This window comes from Engystomops pustulosus, chromosome 6 (assembly GCF_040894005.1).
Source record: "Engystomops pustulosus chromosome 6, aEngPut4.maternal, whole genome shotgun sequence".
Lineage (NCBI taxonomy): Eukaryota > Metazoa > Chordata > Amphibia > Anura > Leptodactylidae > Engystomops > Engystomops pustulosus.
Genome location: NC_092416.1, coordinates 154711744 through 154733185, shown reverse-complemented (window position 1 = coordinate 154733185; position 21442 = coordinate 154711744). Strand labels below are relative to the sequence as shown.

The following is a 21442-nucleotide window of genomic DNA, read 5'->3' as shown; positions in this document are numbered from 1 at the left end:
TCAGTCATCTCATATCTCACAACTTTCGTAGCAGTAACATTGTGTCCCCCAGCTCCCTGTCACATTGTGCCGCCATTCTCCCCCACTCATTGTAGCCCTTAATATTGTGCCACTTTATTGTGCCCCCACCCCAACAGGTTCCCCTTATTCTGCCCCCAGCAACTCCTCCTCAAATTGTAGCCCCCTCCCCCTGATATTGTGTCCCCCTGCTCCCCCTAATATTAAAGCCCCGGGACAGCAGGATAGAGACCAAAATATATGTACTTGGGACAATTGAAGATAGATGGTTGTCCCTTTTACAGATAAAGGACAATAATAGAAGTCAATGGTTATGCAGAAAAAAGGATGACGTGTGTGCAGTCCTTTTTATTCACTGATGATGTTTTCTAATGTTGAGGTTGAGTTCACACATCGGGGCACATTTACGCATTTACGCCGGGTTTCCCGAATATTTCCAATTTGCCCTGAATTGCACAGAGGTTTTTGGCGCACACGATGGGATTGTGGCGCCAGCATTCATGCGACACAAATCAGGGGCGTGGCCACCGGAAAACCCGACAGATTCGGACAAACCGCGGAATTTAACTTTTAAAATTGTGTCACAAGATCAGCACTTACATGCACCGGGAAGATGGTGAACTCCAGCGGACCTGGGCGGGGTAGCCACACATGCAGGAAATTGGATGCACAATCTTAGTTAATCGCGGCAGCTCCGAATCCTTGTCGCACATTCCGGATCGGCGGCATCAACGAGACCCCATTCTGTCTAAAGTCTTGAACTGCACTTAGCTGGAAAGGGAAGGGGCTAGAACACACATCTCTGCTTAGGATAGGTTTAAGCACATGGGGAGGGGGGGGAATATATCAAGGCGTATACCCCTGAAAACAGACATACAAAGTGTGACTTAGTCGCAATGCCAGGAGTTTTGACTTATCCGCCATCTACAGTGATTGAGAGTGGAGGGAGCGGTGCTGGTTTGGGCAAGCCTGTGCCTATTCAGGTGCGGGCTATGGTACAATTCTACACCAGGTCGCTGTGCGGGCTATGGCACAATTCTACACCAGGTCGCTGTGCGGGCTATGGCACAATTCTACACCAGGTCGCTGTGCGGGCTATGGCACAATTCTACACCAGGTCGCTGTGCGGGCTATGGCACAATTCTATGTTGCCACACACCGGGATTTATCAGTAGCCTGGAGCAAGGACATGCCGTAGGGTGGGGGCACCATCATACGCTGGGGTGTGTAACAAATGTGCCCCATGGTGTTTTTCAAACTATTCAAGGGAACTTCAAGGGCTCGACAAAGCGACCATACATTGAGTTAACACTACATCGTCATTGCGTTTAATGTGAACACAGACTATGGGACAGATTTATCAAGTGTCTGAAAGTCAGAATATTTGTAGTTGCCCATGGCAACTAATCACAGCTCCCCTTTAAAATATTCATGAGCACTGATAAAATGAAAGCTGAGCTGTGATTGGTTGCCATGGGCAACTAGAAATATTCAGACTTTCAGACACTTGATAAATCTGCCCCTATAAGTACAAGATTTTTGAGGATCTGACTTGATAAAACATATTTGGGAATGTGGGCACTGTTCCAGGTTACGGTAGTGATGAGGTTTTCTGCTTAAGTAGGTTTGTAGCCACTTTTCTACAAAAAAATTCCTGTTTTTCACTCGCTCATTCCGTTCTAATGACATCACCCACTGTGCCTCTTTCTCTCACAGTCTGTCTCACTGAATGAGTTATAACTATACTACTGCAGCTCCTCCTATTCTGCAGAGCTCAGACATATAAACAAAGATCCACAGAGAGTTTGCAGACAGCACTAAAGTAGCTGGACTGCTGAATCGCTTGATGAATAATGTACTCCCAAAAACATATAATGGACATACAATGGACCCCCAAGAACTAGTATAAGGCAAACCAATTTGGAAGTTAATGGAGAATCACTTGAAACTAACAATCACAAATAACATGGATGCTATTGATGACACATCCTACATGGGGTATAATGTCTCAGCACATAATCCATCAAGTGGATGAACTGTAGTAGTGAGGTTATTTATTGAGACAGCCCTGTATACTGCAGTTGCAATGCTGGACAGTACGCCACCATAGCCAATACAATGTAATGTACAGAGCTTTCTTCTCCTCTCAGAAGTACCCCCTGTGAGGCTGTATACATTACATACCTCCCAACCAACCCATTTTTTGAAAGCTAGTCGTGGATTTTTGGGTCTGTGCTGTCCAGCTGTCTTGGTTAGGAGGAAGTATGTCCCAAGCTGTAACACTATCTACTTCTACTAAGAAATGCTGTTATTGTGTCTGCTGACGTCAAAGCCGATCATAGCAGTATCAGGCAGAGCTACCACCAGGAATTTTGGGGTCCCCTACAGGAAAATGTTGTAACCCCCGTACTTCCCCTATCCCAGCACACACATCATAGTTTGTCACCATGAACTGCAGAATTGCTGTTCGTACTGTAGATGACTCAGGCAGCTGCCTTCTGCCGGTGGCTAGTTTGTACTATGCAAGATATTTCAATGTCATCTGTGTCTTTAAGACACAGATTCCATTGATATGTAAAGCGGCGCAGAACAGACCCCTCTGTCTGTGCCACTCTGGAGCACCCAGGTGGCGTGTGATGCACAGAGCTGCAACCCAGAAGATCTGGGAGACGAGAGGGTGGCAGCGGCGTGCAAACAGAGAGGTAAGTATTCAATTTACTAATGACTGGGTCATTCATATACTTTTGGGGGGAGTTGTATATGGTTAAACTATGGGGGAGTGCTGCAAATAAATACACTGTAGTGGGAGCTATATGTAACCTATAAAATGTGAGGGGACTGCCTACTAATAAACTCTGATGGGCCTGTATATGACAGCTATTCAATTATTGATTAATTAATCTCCTTTCAGCGGTTGCTCAGCGTTTTGAAACGCATGCTACGTGTGACTGCCCCCTCAGCACTTTCCTCAATGACCCCTTCTTGTCCAGGTAGCTGCTTGCAGCACATTTGTAACGCAACAGTCAGTGATTTTATTCCATGAATTCTTCCCCCATGTCACAACCTCCTGCAGTATCAAAATGATCTACTAATACTTACTGTACATGGCAGAATTTGCCACAAACATTATTATAGGGGCAATATATATTATTGTTTATTACAGGAGATCTCTAACATGGGACATATAGTATCAGTGACTCCACAGTAGCCAACAGCCACAATGCCCTAACAATAACAATATATATAGTAACAGTGCCCCCATAGTAGTCAATAGTCTCAGTGCCACAACAGTAGCAAATAGTCTCAGTACCCCAACAGTAGCCATTAGTCTCAGTGCCGCGACAGTAGCCAATAGTCTCAGTGCCGCGACAGTCGTCAATAATCTCACTACCCCCACAGTAGCCAATAGTCTCAGTACCCCCACAGTAGCCAATAGTCTCAGTATCCCCACAGTAGCCAATAGTCTAAGTACCCCCACAGTAGCCAATAGTCTCAGTATCCCCACAGTAGCCAATAGTCTTACTACCCCCACAGTAGCCAATAGTCTTAGTGCCTCGACAGTAGCCAATAGTCTCAGTACCCCCTCGGTAGCCAATAGTCTTAGTACTCCCACAGTAGCCAATAGTCTCAGTACCCCCACTGTAGCCAATAGTCTCAGTACCCCTACAGTAACCAATAGTCTCAGTACCCCTACAGTAGCCAATAGTCTCAGTGCCACAACAGTAGCCAATAGTCTCAGTACCCCTACAGTAGCCAATAGTCTCAGTACCCCTACAGTACCAATAGTCTCAGTACCCCCACTGTAGCCAATAGTCTCAGTACCCCTACAGTAGCCAATATTCTCAGTGCCGCAACAGTAGCCAGTAGTTTCAGTGTCCCCACAGTAACCAATACTTACAGTGCCCCCCACAGAACCTAATAATCACAGTGCGACCACAGGAGGCAATAGAAACCAAGTCTCCTGGAAAAGGTTTTAGTTCAAAGTTACCAGTGAGTCTTTCTCAGTATAACCCCAACCTTGAATTGAACCACGAAAAACGTTCCAAGGGTCAAAAACAGACTGGACCACCTTACGGGTTTCTCTATAGAAAGGAAATGTTGCGCCCTAGACTATATGGTAGAGCTGAGTAATGGACAGGTTTACCTCTCAAAGTAAATTTTCTCTAAGTTCTCTAAGACATGTCAGCTCTAATTTTTGTGCTAATATTGTTGACATTTCACTTAAAGTTTCTGATATAAAGTTATAAATCCAGTTTTTTCTTGCCCAACCTTATCCTTCAGCACTAAAATAACTAAAAATTGATGTTGCTGCATAAAAAGTGGATGCAGACATGTAGTTGGAATACAATATGACAAAATTAAAAGCAATAGGCGTATAAGAGCCATGGGGCCCCGTATACAATTACTGAATAGGGCCACAATTCCCGTATCATTCCAGGACCTGCCTCTCTGGCGCCTCTAGTGGCCGCCGTGGGCATTGCCGTGTGAGGCGGATCCGCTTCCTGTGCCGCCCGTACAGGGGGAGCCGGGGTCACACGGATGGAGTGTCAGGGGCCGGCACACAGCAGCGCAGGTGAGAGGGGGCGTATGCTGCGGGTGACAGCCGCCATGGTCCCGGGTGTAGTAACCAGTGTCCCCGCTTCTCTCTTCCCCAGTGCGGGCGGATTTCGGGGCTTATTCTCCCCCCGGCTCCACACGGAAGAGGCACATCCGTTTCGCGGCGCATCATGACATCCTCCTGCTGCGGGAGGTCATCCACCACAACCCGTTCTGGGTGCGGGAGTTCGGGCAGGTGTGGGCGGCGGTGGCCGAGAGGATGAGCAGCGCCCTGCAGAGCGAGGGCTTCGAGGTGGACGGCAGGAGGTGCCGGGAGAGGACGGCGCTACTACTGGACTACTACAAGAGGCACAACTACGCCATGCTCCGGAGGTGAGGGCTCATACTAGTACTATTACTACTAATACTACTACAAGAGGCACAACTACGCCATGCTCCGGAGGTGAGGGCTCATACTAGTACTATTACTACTAATACTACTACAAGAGGCACAACTACGCCATGCTCCGGAGGTGAGGGCTCATACTAGTACTATTACTACTAATACTACTACAAGAGGCACAACTACGCCATGCTCCGGAGGTGAGGGCTCATACTAGTACTATTACTACTGGTACTACTGATACTACTACGAGAGGCACAACTACGCCATGCTCCGAAGGTGAGGGCTCATACTAGTACTATTACTACTGGTACTACTAATACTACTACAAGAGGCACAACTACGCCGTGCTCCGGAGGTGAGGCTATACTAGTACTATTACTACTAATACTACTACTTCAAGAGGCACAACTACGCCATGCTCCGGAGGTGAGGGCTCATACTAGTACTATTACTACTGGTACTACTAATACTACTACAAGAGGCACAACTACGCCATGCTCCGGAGGTGAGGGCTCATACTAGTACTATTACTACTGGTACTACTAATACTACTACAAGAGGCACAACTACACCATGCTCCGGAGGTGAGGGCTCATACTAGTACTATTACTACTGGTACTACTAATACTACTACAAGAGGCACAACTACGCCATGCTCCGGAGGTGAGGGCTCATACTAGTACTATTACTACTGGTACTACTAATACTACTACAAGAGGCACAACTACGCCATGCTCCGGAGGTGAGGGCTCATACTAGTACTATTACTACTGGTACTACTAATACTACTACAAGAGGCACAACTACGCCATGCTCCGGAGGTGAGGGCTCATACTAGTACTATTACTACTGGTACTACTAATACTACTACAAGAGGCACAACAACGCCATGCTCCGGAGGTGAGGGCTCATACTAGTACTATTACTACTGGTACTACTAATACTACAAGAGGCACAACTACGCCATGCTCCGGAGGTGAGGGCTCATACTAGTACTATTACTACTAATACTACTACTTCAAGAGGCACAACTACGCCATGCTCCGGAGGTGAGGGCTAATACTAGTACTATTACTACTAATACTACTACTACAAGAGGCACAACTACGCCATGCTCCGGAGGTGAGGGCTCATACTAGTACTATTACTACTGGTACTACTAATACTACTACAAGAGGCACAACTACGCCATGCTCCGGAGGTGAGGGCTCATACTAGTACTATTACTACTGGTACTACTAATACTACTACAAGAGGCACAACTACGCCATGCTCCGGAGGTGAGGGCTCATACTAGTACTATTACTACTGGTACTACTAATACTACTACAAGAGGCACAACTACGCCATGCTCCGGAGGTGAGGGCTCATACTAGTACTATTACTACTGGTACTACTAATACTACTACAAGAGGCACAACTACGCCATGCTCCGGAGGTGAGGGCTCATACTAGTACTATTACTACTAATACTACTACTTCAAGAGGCACAACTACGCCATGCTCCGGAGGTGAGGGCTAATACTAGTACTATTACTACTAATACTACTACTACAAGAGGCACAACTACGCCATGCTCCGGAGGTGAGGGCTCATACTAGTACTATTACTACTAATACTACTACAAGAGGCACAACTACGCCATGCTCCGGAGGTGAGGGCTCATACTGGTACTATTACTACTGGTACTAATACTACTACAAGAGGCACAACTACGCCATGCTCCGGAGGTGAGGGCTCATACTACTAGTACTATTACTACTGGTACTACTAATACTACTACAAGAGGCACAACTACGCCATGCTCCGGAGGTGAGGGCTCATACTACTAGTACTATTACTACTGGTACTACTAATACTACTACAAGAGGCACAACTACGCCATGCTCCGGAGGTGAGGCTATACTAGTACTATTACTACTGGTACTACTAATACTACTACAAGAGGCACAACTACGCCATGCTTCGGAGGTGAGGCTATACTAGTACTATTACTACTGGTACTACTCATACTACTACAAGAGGCACAACTACGCCATGCTCCGGAGGTGAGGCTATACTAGTACTATTACTACTGGTACTACTCATACTACTACAAGAGGCACAACTACGCCATGCTCCGGAGGTGAGGCTATACTAGTACTATTACTACTGGTACTACTAATACTACTACAAGAGGCACAACTACACCATGCTCCGGAGGTGAGGGCTCATACTAGTACTATTACTACTACTACTACAAGAGGCACAACTACGCCATGCTCCGGAGGTGAGGGCTCATACTAGTACTATTACTACTACTACTACTACAACTACTACAAAGGCACAACTACGCCATGCTCCGGAGGTGAGGCTATACTAGTACTATTACTACTAATACTACTACTACAAGAGGCACAACTACGCCATGCTCCGGAGGTGAGGGCTCATACTAGTACTATTACTACTAGTACTACTACAAGAGACACAACTACGCCATGCTCCGGCGGTGAGGGCTCATACTAGTACTATTACTACTGGTACTACTAATACTACTACAAGAGGCACAACTACGCCATGCTCCGGGGGTGAGGGCTCATACTACTAGTACTATTACTACTAATACTACTTCTACAAGAGGCACAACTACGCCATGCTCCGGAGGTGAGGGCTCATACTAGTACTATTACTACTACTACAAGAGGCACAACTATGCCATGCTCCGGAGGTGAGGGCTCATACTAGTACTATTACTACTAATACTACTACAAGAGGCACAACTACGCCATGCTCCGGAGGTCAGGCTATACTAGTACTATTACTACTGGTACTACTAATACTACTACAAGAGGCACAACTACGCCATGCTCCGGAGGTAAGGCTATACTAGTACTATTACTACTGGTACTACTAATACTGCTACAAGAGGCACAACTACGCCATGCTCCGGAGGTGAGGGCTCATACTAGTACTATTACTACTGGTACTACTAATACTACTACAAGAGGCACAACTACGCCATGCTCCGGAGGTGAGGGCTCATACTAGTACTAATACTACTACAAGAGGCACAACTACGCCATGCTCCGGAGGTGAGGGCTCATACTAGTACTATTACTACTGGTACTACTAATACTACTACAAGAGGCACAACTACGCCGTGCTCCGGAGGTGAGGCTATACTAGTACTATTACTACTAATACTACTACTACAAGAGGCACAACTACGCCATGCTCCGGAGGTGAGGGCTCATACTAGTACTATTACTACTGGTACTACTAATACTACTACAAGAGGCACAACTACGCCATGCTCCGGAGGTGAGGGCTCATACTAGTACTATTACTACTGGTACTACTAATACTACTACAAGAGGCACAACTACGCCATGCTCCGGAGGTGAGGGCTCATACTAGTACTATTACTACTGGTACTACTAATACTACTACAAGAGGCACAACTACGCCATGCTCCGGAGGTGAGGGCTCATACTAGTACTATTACTACTGGTACTACTAATACTACTACAAGAGGCACAACTACGCCATGCTCCGGAGGTGAGGGCTCATACTAGTACTATTACTACTAATACTACTACTTCAAGAGGCACAACTACGCCATGCTCCGGAGGTGAGGGCTAATACTAGTACTATTACTACTAATACTACTACTACAAGAGGCACAACTACGCCATGCTCCGGAGGTGAGGGCTCATACTAGTACTATTACTACTAATACTACTACAAGAGGCACAACTACGCCATGCTCCGGAGGTGAGGGCTCATACTGGTACTATTACTACTGGTACTAATACTACTACAAGAGGCACAACTACGCCATGCTCCGGAGGTGAGGGCTGATACTACTAGTACTATTACTACTGGTACTACTAATACTACTACAAGAGGCACAACTACGCCATGCTCCGGAGGTGAGGGCTCATACTACTAGTACTATTACTACTGGTACTACTAATACTACTACAAGAGGCACAACTACGCCATGCTCCGGAGGTGAGGGCTCATACTAGTACTATTACTACTAATACTACTACAAGAGGCACAACTACGCCATGCTTCGGAGGTGAGGCTATACTAGTACTATTACTACTGGTACTACTCATACTACTACAAGAGGCACAACTACGCCATGCTCCGGAGGTGAGGCTATACTAGTACTATTACTACTGGTACTACTAATACTACTACAAGAGGCACAACTACGCCATGCTCCGGAGGTGAGGGCTCATACTAGTACTATTACTACTAATACTACTACTTCAAGAGGCACAACTACGCCATGCTCCGGAGGTGAGGGCTAATACTAGTACTATTACTACTAATACTACTACTACAAGAGGCACAACTACGCCATGCTCCGGAGGTGAGGGCTCATACTACTAGTACTATTACTACTACTACTACTACAAAGGCACAACTACGCCATGCTCCGGAGGTGAGGGCTCATACTAGTACTATTACTACTACTACTACTACAAAGGCACAACTACGCCATGCTCCGTAGGTGAGGCTATACTAGTACTATTACTACTATTACTACTACTACAAGAGGCACAACTACGCCATGCTCCGGAGGTGAGGGCTCATACTAGTACTATTACTACTAGTACTACTACAAGAGACACAACTACGCCATGCTCCGGAGGTGAGGGCTCATACTAGTACTATTACTACTAATACTACTTCTACAAGAGGCACAACTACGCCATGCTCCGGAGGTGAGGGCTCATACTAGTACTATTACTACTAATACTACTACAAGAGGCACAACTACGCCATGCTCCGGAGGTGAGGGCTCATACTAGTACTATTACTACTGGTACTACTAATACTACTACAAGAGGCACAACTACGCCATGCTCCGGAGGTAAGGCTATACTAGTACTATTACTACTGGTACTACTAATACTGCTACAAGAGGCACAACTACGCCATGCTCTGGAGGTGAGGGCTCATACTAGTACTATTACTACTGGTACTACTAATACTACTACAAGAGGCACAACTATGCCATGCTCCGGAGGTGAGGGCTCATACTAGTACTATTACTACTGGTACTACTAATACTACTACAAGAGGCACAACTACGCCATGCTCCGGAGGTGAGGGCTCATACTAGTACTATTACTACTAATACTACTACTACAAGAGGCACAACTACGCCATGCTCTGGAGGTGAGGGCTCATACTAGTACTATTACTACTAATACTTCTACTACTACAAGAGGCACAACTACGCCATGCTCCGGAGGTGAGGGCTCATACTAGTACTATTACTACTAATACTACTACAAGAGGCACAACTACGCCATGCTCCGGAGGTGAGGCTATACTAGTACTATTACTACTGGTACTACTAATAATACTGCTACGGCGCACAACTATGCCATGCTCTGGAGGTGAGGGCTCATACTAGTACTATTACTACTAATACTACTACTACAAGAGGCACAACTACGCCATGCTCCAGAGGTGAGGCTATACTAGTACTATTACTACTGGTACTACTAATAATACTGCTACAAGACGCACAACTACACCATGCTCCAGAGGTGAGGCTATACTAGTACTATTACTACTGGTACTACTAATAATACTGCTACAAGACGCACAACTACGCCATGCTCCAGAGGTGAGGCTATACTAGTACTATTACTACTGGTACTACTAATAATACTGCTACAAGACGCACAACTACACCATGCTCTGGAGATGAGGACTCATACTAGTACTATTATTACTACTACAAGATGCAAAACTACGCCATGCTCCAGAGGTGAGGCTATACTAGTACTATTACTACTGGTACTACTAATAATACTGCTACAAGACGCACAACTATGCCATGCTCCGGAGGTGAGATTATACTACTAATACTAGTACTACTAATACTACTACAAGAGGCACAACTACGTCATGCTCAGGTGAGGTTCTACTACTAGTACTACTACAAGAGGCACAACTACTCCATGCTCCGGAGGTGAGGGCTCATACTATTACTACTACTACTACTACAAGAGGCACAACTACGCCATGCTCTGGAGGTGAGGACTCATACTAGTACTATTATTACTACTACAAGAGGCACAACTACTCCATGCTCCAGAGGTGAGGCTATACTAGTACCATTACTACTACTATAAGAGGCACAACTACAACATGCTCCGGAGGTGAGGCTATACTAGTACCATTACTACTACTATAAGAGGCACAACTACAACATGCTCAGGAGGTGAGGCTATACTACTACTACTAATACTACTAAAAGAGGCACAACTACTCCATGCTCTGGAGGTGAGGCTATACTACTAGTACTATTACTACTAGTACTACTACAAGAGGCCAAAATACGCCATGCTCCAGAGGTAAGGCTATACTACTACTACTAGAACTACTAATATTACTAAAAGAGGCACAACTACTCCATGCTCTGGAGGTGAGGCTATACTACTAGTACTAGTAATACTACTACAAGAGGCACAACTATGCCATGCTCCAGAGGTGAGGTTATACTACTAATACTACTACAAGAGGCACAACTATGCCATGCTCCAGAGGTGAGGTTATACTACTAATACTAGTACTACTTATACTACTACAAGAGGCACAACTACTTCATGCTCAGGAGGTGAGGCTCTACTACTAGTACTATTACTACTACAAGAGGCACAACTACGCCATGCTCCGGAGGTGAGGCTCTACTACTAGTACTATTACTACTACAAGAGGCACAACTACGCCATACTCTGGAGGTGAGGTTGTACTACTAAAACTAGTACCACTTATACTATTACAAGAGGCACAACTACTCCATGCTCAGGAGGTGAGAGCTCATACTAGTACTACTACAAGAGGCACAACTACGCCATGCTCCGGAGGTAAGGCTATACTACTAGTACTACTAATACTACTACAAGAGGCACAACTACGCCATGCTCTGGAGGTGAGGACTCATACTATTACTATTATTACTGCTACAAGAGGCACAACTACTCCATGCTCCGGAGGTGAGGCTATACTACTAGTACTATTACTACTGGTACAACCACACCATGCTCAGGAGGTAACGATATACTACTAGTACTATTACTACTGGTACTACTACACGAGGCACAACTACGCCATGCTCCGGAGGTGAGGGCTCATACTAGTACTACTAATACTACTACAAGAGGCACAACTATGCCATGCTCAGGAGGTGAGGCTACACTAGCACTATTATTACTAGTACTACTAATGCTACTACAAGAGGCACAACTACGCCATGCTCAGGAGGTGAAGCTATACTACTAGTACTATTACTACTGGTACTACTACAAGAGGCACAACTACGCCATGCTCCGGAGGTGAGGCTATACTAGTACTATTACTACTGGTACTAATACTACTACAAGAGGCACAACTACGCCATGCTCAGGTGAGGCTATACTATTAGTACTACTACAAGAGGCACAACTACGCCATGCTCAGGAGGTGAAGCTATACTAGTAGTACTATTACTACTGGTACTACTAATACTACTACAAGAGGCACAACTACGCCATACTCAGGAGGTGAGGCTATACTATTTGTACTACTACTACTACAAGAGGCACAACTACACCATGCTCAGGAGGTGAGGCTATACTACTAGTACTAATACTACTGGTACTACTACAAGAGGCACAACTATGTCATGTTAAGGAGGTGAGGCTATACTACTAGCACTAATACTACTGGTACTACTACTACAAGAGGCACAACTACGGAAATGCTCAGGAGGTTATGTTATACTACTAGTACTACTACTAGAGGCACAACTACGCCATGCTCAGGAGGTGAGGCTATAGTACTATTACTACTGGTACTACTACTACAAGAGGCACAACTACGCCATGCTCAGGAGGTGAGGCTATAGTACTATTACTACTGGTACTACTACTACAAGAGGCACAACTACGCCATGCTCAGGAGGTGAGGTTATACTACTAGCACTAATACTACTGGTAAAACTACAAGAGGCACAGGTATGCCATGCTCAGGAGGTTAGGGCTCATACTTCTAGTATTATTAATACTTAGAGGCACAACTACCATATTTTTCGGACTATAAGGCGCACAAAAAATCCTTTGATTATCTCAGAAATCAAAGGTGCGCCTTATAGTCCAGTGCGCCTTATATGTGAACGTACTTACAGACAACAGCTGCCTTAAACTGTGCACAGGTCTGCCACCTGCTGGTCATTCATCCTTATAATCAGGTGCGCCTTATAGTCCAGTGCGCCTTATAGTCCGAAAAATACTGTACGCCATGCTCAGGAGGTGAAGCTATTCTACTAGTACTACTACTGCGCCATGCTTAGGATGTGAGGGCTGATACTGCTTGTACTGCTACAGGAGGCACACCACTAGTATTAGCATTACTAGTACTACAAGAGGCACAACTACTGTGTCATCCTCAGGTGGAGTAGGCTCATACTAGTAATAGTACTACTACTAGTACTCCAATCACTTCTAGTTCTATTTCTTCTTGTACTTCTACAAGAGGCATAGCTATGCAATGCTCATGAGGAGGGATGCAACCACAGTACTATTAGTATTACTATCACTACTACCTAATATAATACATCTGTACTATAACTGGTAATGCTATCATTTTCTCAGCAGAGATGAGGGCTAATACTATAGTATTACTACAAGTACACCATCGCCAAATCTACAAGAGGTACAACCACGTCATGCTGCATAGATAAGAGATAATAGTACACATTACTACTACCGTAGTACTGCTATCACTTGTACTACAAGAGTCACACTGAGCAATGCTACAACGGTGTGGGCTGCTACTACTGTTTTATTTTTCTACTAGTGACCCTCTCAGTGCTCCTACTAGAGGTGTGCTGGTGCACAGGTTCACATGAGGCAATGATAAGGTTACCGCATTTCGATGCTGAGCGTCTTAATCATGGGTGAGCTGGCGTTTTTTCCTACTTTGTTGTAGTTTGATGTTTATACACTACTACTAGTACTCCCATCAGATCTATGCCATGTTGCAGGTCTGCTCCTACTGTGTTACACCCAAGTGCTGTTGTTTCCATTTGTACTGGGTCCCCCATCGCAGCTGCTACTCCCACCAATAATACTCTCCCCATTGCTGCTGCTCTCGATACTATTGATGCCATCCTACTCCTACCATAGTATTTCCTCCCATCACTGCCCTACTCCCTACTTAATTGGTGCCCCTATCGGTTTTAGAAATGTTATAGATCCTACTACTCCTAACACTTTCGTAAAATCATTATACGTTCCCCCTTATTTGCCTTTTATGTTCATTATTCAGTTACTACTGATCCTCCCTGATCTTGCACCTTCTCCACAGGGGCGGCACAGAGGCTATGTACATGGAGAAAGAGGATTTGCTGCAGAAAATCCTGGAACTGGAATCTGAGAAGCGAGAAGTCGGTTCTGATCCGCGGCACAGGGACACCTTGTGCGTCACCGTCACTGAGGAGACTCTGCGCAGGGCACAGGAGGAGGCGGCCATCCCACCCGGTGTGTACCTTATATTCTACAAGTGGTTGTGCCACTCGCCCTATGTAAGGTCCTCTCCTAATAACTAGTCCTAGTAATCAGAAAGGCACAATACACGTGCTATATATCTACTAGGAGCACCTATGGACTACACTGGACAAGTTGTTTATGAGTCCATTGTATTCATGAGGTTAATATCATCCTCACTCATCATAGCGGTGATGGATAAGCTGCTGTGTATACAGGTACACAAGAATTGTGATCTTTGCTGTGCATCACTGTGAACTTTTGGGTTATTTAGGGTGATCTGGAATATGATATAACTTCCTCCTGTAGTGTTTCCTAAGTTCAGAGTTCATCTGGAAATGAATTTGTAGGCTGAGCCTTACCATGCTGAACTTCCAAAACTCAAGAATCCCCTTTTACTTTGGAACCCCTTGGTGAAAACTAGGCTATAGAGTCAGATTTATTGCTGTCTATGGATGAGATTTATGGAAATCAATACCGCCCCCTACAGGTATGTGACCATAATGCCAGCAAAATGAAGGGCGTAGTAATTGTATGTGGTGGAGAACCCTTCTAATGGCTAGATAAGACCAGTGTACAGGGGTGGGCAAAAATGTAGCAACTTTTGTAAATATTGGTAGGAAGATTATTGCACTGGGCAGTGATTGGGGTGTTAATATGGCTCCAAAACACTGATTGTGTTCATTATTTATGTAGGAACACAAAATGGTCACCAGGTGGCAGCACCGTTCCTCTGCTAGAGGGATATGCTGCATACAAGAAGCAACTGTATGGGGGGGCGGGGGGGGGGGGATGATAAAATAAAATTGTTAGAATAGGAATAAGGGGTCCCACTATTCCTAATGAATTTTAAAGGAATTGTATGACATATATTAGGTCGCTGCAGTTGCTGGCTAAGTACAAAGTCCACATTGGTCCAGAAAGAGTTTTAAGTGATTTTGTACATTTTTTTTTTTGCTCTGTTTAGTCCTAGCGCTACCAACCATCCGTTTTCTAGTCCTAGTGTCATCCTAGTTTTCAGATTTTTGCAGCCGTGAGCTACTTCCTTGAAACACATGAAAAAACACCGACCGCACTAGGGTGGCATGTGATTGCGTTTTATTTTTTTTTCATGCACCCATTTCCTTCAATGGGTGAGTTTCACACACACAAACAAATTTCTGATACAATTGCTGTCCCAGTTTATATCGGACACAACTTTGATTTAAGGACTATTGTTTTTAATTATGCATGTAGCATGTACTACTCTCGTCCGAGCCGTGCGTGAAACTTGCTTAATAAAGATATTAATTGCATAAAATAAAAATTGGACAGCATTTGGATGCCATCACAACTGGGTTGACTACATAAATGGATGATTAGATAGCATTAGGGCTCAGTCACATGGCTGTCTGCGGGAACGTACATGCGGCCGCATGTTCGTCCCCATAGACGGCAATAGTGGCACGGCGGGGATACGGTGCCACACATGTGTGGCACTGATCCGGGCCGCACACACCGTAAAAAGATCTTTCGCCGTGTGGGAGGCCGTGAGCCGCTGTTTTCTATGAAAGGAGGAGGGGCCACCTCCTCTCCAGGACACGGCGGTATGTACCCTTAGGACGTAAAGCAGAACACAATCGTACGATTTGACGTTCTGTACACGGCCTATGTCTATGAGGAGATCCCCTTTTTGAGGAATATATACTAATAGCTGTTTTTATATTTTTATTAACATATAACCTTTTTTTCCGGTCAGTTATAGAGTCCAAGCTAGAAGATAACAATATGGCAGAGCGAGCGGCCAGGAAGCAGGAATGTGAGGGCTGCTGCGGCGCCTACGCCCGCATCCTGCAGCACCTGGAGAGGAGGGCAGAAGCCGAGCAGCGCCTGCGGGAAGAAGAACTGGCACTGCGCCGCGAGGAGCTACAGCTACAGAGAGAGCGCGCCGCACTGGAGAGGGAGAGGCAGGAGGCCGAGCGCAAGGAGAGGGAGAGACGCTTCGAGCTGGAAAGAGAGGAGAGACAAGTCATACTGGAGATACTGCGAGAGAAGATGATAAAGTGACGGTGGGTGCGGGAAAATCACACCTACAAAAATACACAAAGAAAGGGAATGGAAGATTTGTTGAGACAGACAGGACAGATGTTTGTAAGGTCATCCACAGGGAAAGCAATTCACTGAAAAGGGAAGACCCAGGAAGGGGGGGAGGTGACAGAGTGAATAATGACAAAGTGACGAGAGTGCAAGCACACAGGACAAGACCCCAGGAGCTGTGCTGAGATCACTGCCGAGCGGTGGTGCCCAGATAAATACCAAGGTAAGAGATATGATCACTGGCGTGCCAGGGAGAGAACGACTATGGAGAACCCTTTCACTGCCGCAGTGGTGGGCTTGTCACATACAACATCCCCTAGACAGGACGGATAAGAGAATCTCCGAGTAAGTGTCATTAATTATATACCCTGATAATAAATGTTTAGTATGACCATACACGTAATTACAGCCTATACACGAAGTAATGAATTCTGGAGACTGCACAGGGTTCACACAGCAGCCAAAGCTGGAAACGGATCCGCATGAGAGGAAACTTTATATTTCTCTTCTCATCTGGATTCGGTCCCAGAATTCACAGAGCTGCAACTGCACAGTGTGAACCTGACCTACCAAGATCCTAATAGATTGTAAGCTCTTGTGAGCAGGGCCAACATCCTGGTTGTTTATACTGATGATTATTTTACTTTCTGTGTAATGTATATATCCCTCATGATGTGTACAGCGCTGCAGAGTATGATGGGGCCATATGAATAAAGATACAGGTATATGATTTGTATTTGAAAAATTTTGGGAGCTAATTTATTCAAATTTTCTTCTGTATTCAGACTTTCCTTTGAATGGCCTCTTGCCTGGCCCCCGATGGTCTCTGTATCCTGCAGTGTGTGACTGGCTATGGTGGTCATATTTTGGTACATCAGCATGCAGGCTAATGGACCATGGGGTGCCAGGGGGATTGAGAAGGTAAGTACTTTCCCCCCCCCCCTCATCTTTTTAAACAAATATCTGCACCTGAATATTCTGCAGACGAATTGCACATAAAATCCACAGCAAAACCGAGTGTGAATGGAGCTTGAATATGGACACTTTCTAACTTTGTATCATGAGTATAAATGGTGCTACAGACTTGTGTGTGAACCGGTACCAGACACCCCATGGCTTGTAAGATCAAAACATGTATGTGACATGTACGGAATATGATGGTGATCTATTAATAAAGATTATTATTATGTAAGGGAGGTCACGAAGTTCCAAGCAGAGAACAGACTGATAATCTCTATATTTACACCGTTGCTGAGATAAATTCTCTGTAATGATGTTACAGACACTTCTAGGTCAGGGTCCCGGGCAGGTTAATTGGTCCCTTACATGGACTTCTGCTGCCATCTTGATTTCCTAGGACGGATCAAGTGTACATAGTAATGTTTAGTAACCTGAGACCTATAAACATAGCAACCACAACACACATGGAATACGGGGTAGGTCTGAGAATTTGGTGTAGGTATGTAGCTGTACAAAACACTTCCTATATTTGTAGCTGTCATTTTCTTGTATTTTCATAATATTGTAAATTTCAATAATCCTAATTGATACGGCTAGACTTCTAGAACGTTATTGTTGACATGGCAGAAGACCCCATCTGACACCAGGACTTAAGTTTCAAGAACAGGTGCCGGGTGTCAATCACTCTGGAGGTGACGTGACCTGTAGATTACATACATCCAAGTATGAATAACGCTCCATGCACACGTACGTGTACATTACACAGGGCCACAAATAACGGATCCATGGCCCATTTGTCTCCTCGCCATACGTGGGCTGGAATAGGACTCGCTCTGAGTTTTGGATGTAGAGACTGCAGCTATGTGCACGATCTTGTTGACATGTCTGTGTGCTATCCGTTGAATCAGCAGATGCCACACAGACAAATAGGGGGAGATTTATCAGAAGTGTCTGAGTGCAGGACTGGTCTAGTTTCTCATGGCAACTAATCAGAGCACAGCTTACATTTTACCACAGATGTTTATAAAATGAAGGCTGATTGGTTCTCATGGGCAACTAGAACAGTTTATCTTAGAACATATGGGGTCCCATGATCCGGCTGCTCAATTTGGCGGCAGATTGCACCCTCTGTAGAGGTCTATGGCACCTGATCACGGTATGGTGAGTACCAGTTGCCTCACCAAACCCTGACCAAGCCAGGCGGTTGCTGTGCATCATATCGGACATGTCCTATATTGTGCCGTATTATAGCGGCGTCTTCTCAGCTTTCAATGGAGAGGGGACTGAGGAACGCTCACTCCTCCTCTTTCCTATACCCGGCTGCACGATCACCCGTGCTTGTGTATAAGGCCTAAGTTTGTGTGACTGAAGGGGAAGACAAAGAAATGCGGACGAGAAATTAATTACAGGCCCCACCAACTATCCCCATCATATACTTCTATGCATAGAAAAATGACACCATACACAGCTCCGCACACCGCAGTGTGAAAAAGTGCCAGAATAGGGCAAAATGAAAATATTTTTTGTACAAGTATTAATTTTTTTTAATCTATTAAAACATAATAAAACCTATACAAGTTTGGTATTGCTGTGATTGTACTGACCCAAAGAATAAAGTAGAGGTGTCATTTGGAGCGCACAGTGAAAGACGTAAAAACTGTGTCCACAAGAAAATGGTTGGAATTGATTATACAGGCAGTCCCCAGGTTACGTACAAGATAGGTTCCATAGGTTTGTTCTTAAGTTGAATTTGTATGTAAGTCAAAACTGTATATTTTATAATTGTAGTTCCAGAAAAAAATTTTCTTGCCCCAGTGACAATTGGAGTTTCAAAATTTTTTGCTGTAATGGGATCAAGAATTATCAATAAAGCTTCATACAGACACCTTACAGCTGATCATTGCAGTCTGGGAGTATAGTAATAGCATCCAGAGAGCTTCACCAGACGTCACAGTGGGCAGATGGGTCCGTCTTTAACTAGGGGTTGTCTGGGGTCCTTAAGTAGGGGACCACCTGTACCATCTAGGAAGGACAATCTGCCCCTGTAAATGGGGAAAAAAAAAGTTGTTACAGATTTTTAAAGATGGGGATTGAAAAATTGAAACACAAAAAAATGAAAACGTGGTTCTTAAAGGGAACCTGTCACCACAACCCCCGTTTATTTTTTACCACGCACGTGTTCCAAAAGCCCATAAGGTGACAATTGCTTAGTTGCTTTTGTCATGTTTGGCTCCCTGCCGAACTCCCACACTAAGTCCCGGGGGCAGGATTTTTTCCCCAGCCCACACACCCCAGTCCCTCCCTGTGACATCGGGGATGGGCAGCAGCTAGGAACCAGAGGAAGGGACCGGAGTGTGTGGGATGCAGAAAAGATCCAGGAGCAGATGTACGTTTGATTTTGAATCCCTGTCCCCGGGACTTGGCGTAGGAGCCAGGTCAAATACACTATATGATTATAGTGAACCAATACTTCTTCCAAATCTGACAAAAGCAACTTTGGAAGATGTGGGTAGTGAAAAACGGAGATTGTGGTGACAGTTTCCCTTTAAGGGCACAGGAATCCTCTCATATCTGTTGGTTGAGATTGTACACAGATACCAACATAACTGTTCCAAAACCATTCACGTACATAGAAGCAGAGCTGCATGGTTTTTGTTTTGTCTTATAGGCCCACAAGGGAAGTTTTCATTTAGTAGATGTATACCTTGGATAGGGATATGGGATTGGTTGGGGGTCTGACACCCAGATTATACACCCAGTCAGTTGTCTTGGCTTCCTCTGGTTGTCAGATGCTGGAGGCTCCCTCCTCTTGTGTGCCAGCTGTTCCAGGGGACTGCGGATCTGCTATTCCATGGCATTGGTGGAAGTAACCTTCTGCTCTTGGCTCCATCCACCATGTAGTAGTATCAGGAAGCTGCTACAACAGCTGATTGTTGCTGGGCCTGGGTGTCCGACCTCCACTGACCATACACTGTTGACCTATCCTATGGGTGTGTTCACACATTCAGTTTTTTAGATCCAGTTTTTGATGTCCAAACCAAGATTGGAGAGAAAAAAAAAAGAGGTAAAACCACTTTTCTCAATGTCTTCTCATGCTTTTGGCTTTAAAAACTGCATTTGAAAAGCCGAGCATGTGAACACACCCCAATGATCATTTTTTTTTAGTACAGAAATTACTTGGGAGGAGCCTGGACATATAATTACTAATATATGATAACGTTTACTAAAAATATAAAATATTTGCATTGTTACTAGACACATAAGATCCTTGTACCCACACACCTGTATATACTGTATACACATCATAATTATACGCCACCACATGAGGATGCACCAGTCCTGCTCGCCTCCTGAAAGTTAACAAGTTAATTATGGGATCAAGTTGAAAGAAGCCAAGAGGGTGTTATTATATCACTGGTGATCCGGGGATTAGTAATAATAACATCCCCCGCATGAGTCTAGTATGTACCGTGTATATATATTCCTCCAGCATGTCTCTGATGTATATACTATAGCAGGAGCTATATACCAAGAGAGAACTATACATCCCAGCATGTCTCTGATGTATATACTATAGCAGGAGCTATATACCAAGAGAACTATACATCCCAGCATGTCTCTGATGTATATACTATAGCAGGAGCTATATACCAAGAGAGAACTATACATCCCAGCATGTCTCTAATGTATATACTATAGCCGGAGCTATATACCAAGAGAGAACTATACATCCCAGCATGTCTCTGATGTATATACTATAGCAGGAGCTATATACCAAGAGAGAACTACACATCCCAGCATGTCTCTGATGTATATACTATAGCAGGAGCTATATACCAAGAGAGAACTATACATCCCAGCATGTCTCTAATGTATATACTATAGCAGGAGCTATATACCAAGAGAACTA

General features: G+C 44.8%; 1 protein-coding gene across 2 annotated transcripts; it reads left to right on the top strand.

The window, feature by feature from the left end:
• The first annotated feature begins 4439 nt into the window (after positions 1–4439).
• On the top strand, positions 4440–17317 carry LOC140064745 (uncharacterized). Of its 2 annotated transcripts, none has more exons than XM_072111950.1 (4): positions 4440–4591; positions 4674–4947; positions 14318–14490; positions 16241–17317. In XM_072111950.1, the coding sequence occupies exons 1-4, from the start codon at positions 4558–4560 to the stop codon at positions 16540–16542; spliced, it is 783 nt and encodes a 260-aa protein (XP_071968051.1). In that variant the 5' UTR covers positions 4440–4557; the 3' UTR covers positions 16543–17317. The 2 variants fall into 2 exon arrangements, with proteins under 2 accessions (XP_071968051.1, XP_071968050.1); XM_072111949.1 differs by having other exon boundaries at positions 16235–17317.
• Positions 17318–21442: the final 4125 nt, after the last annotated feature.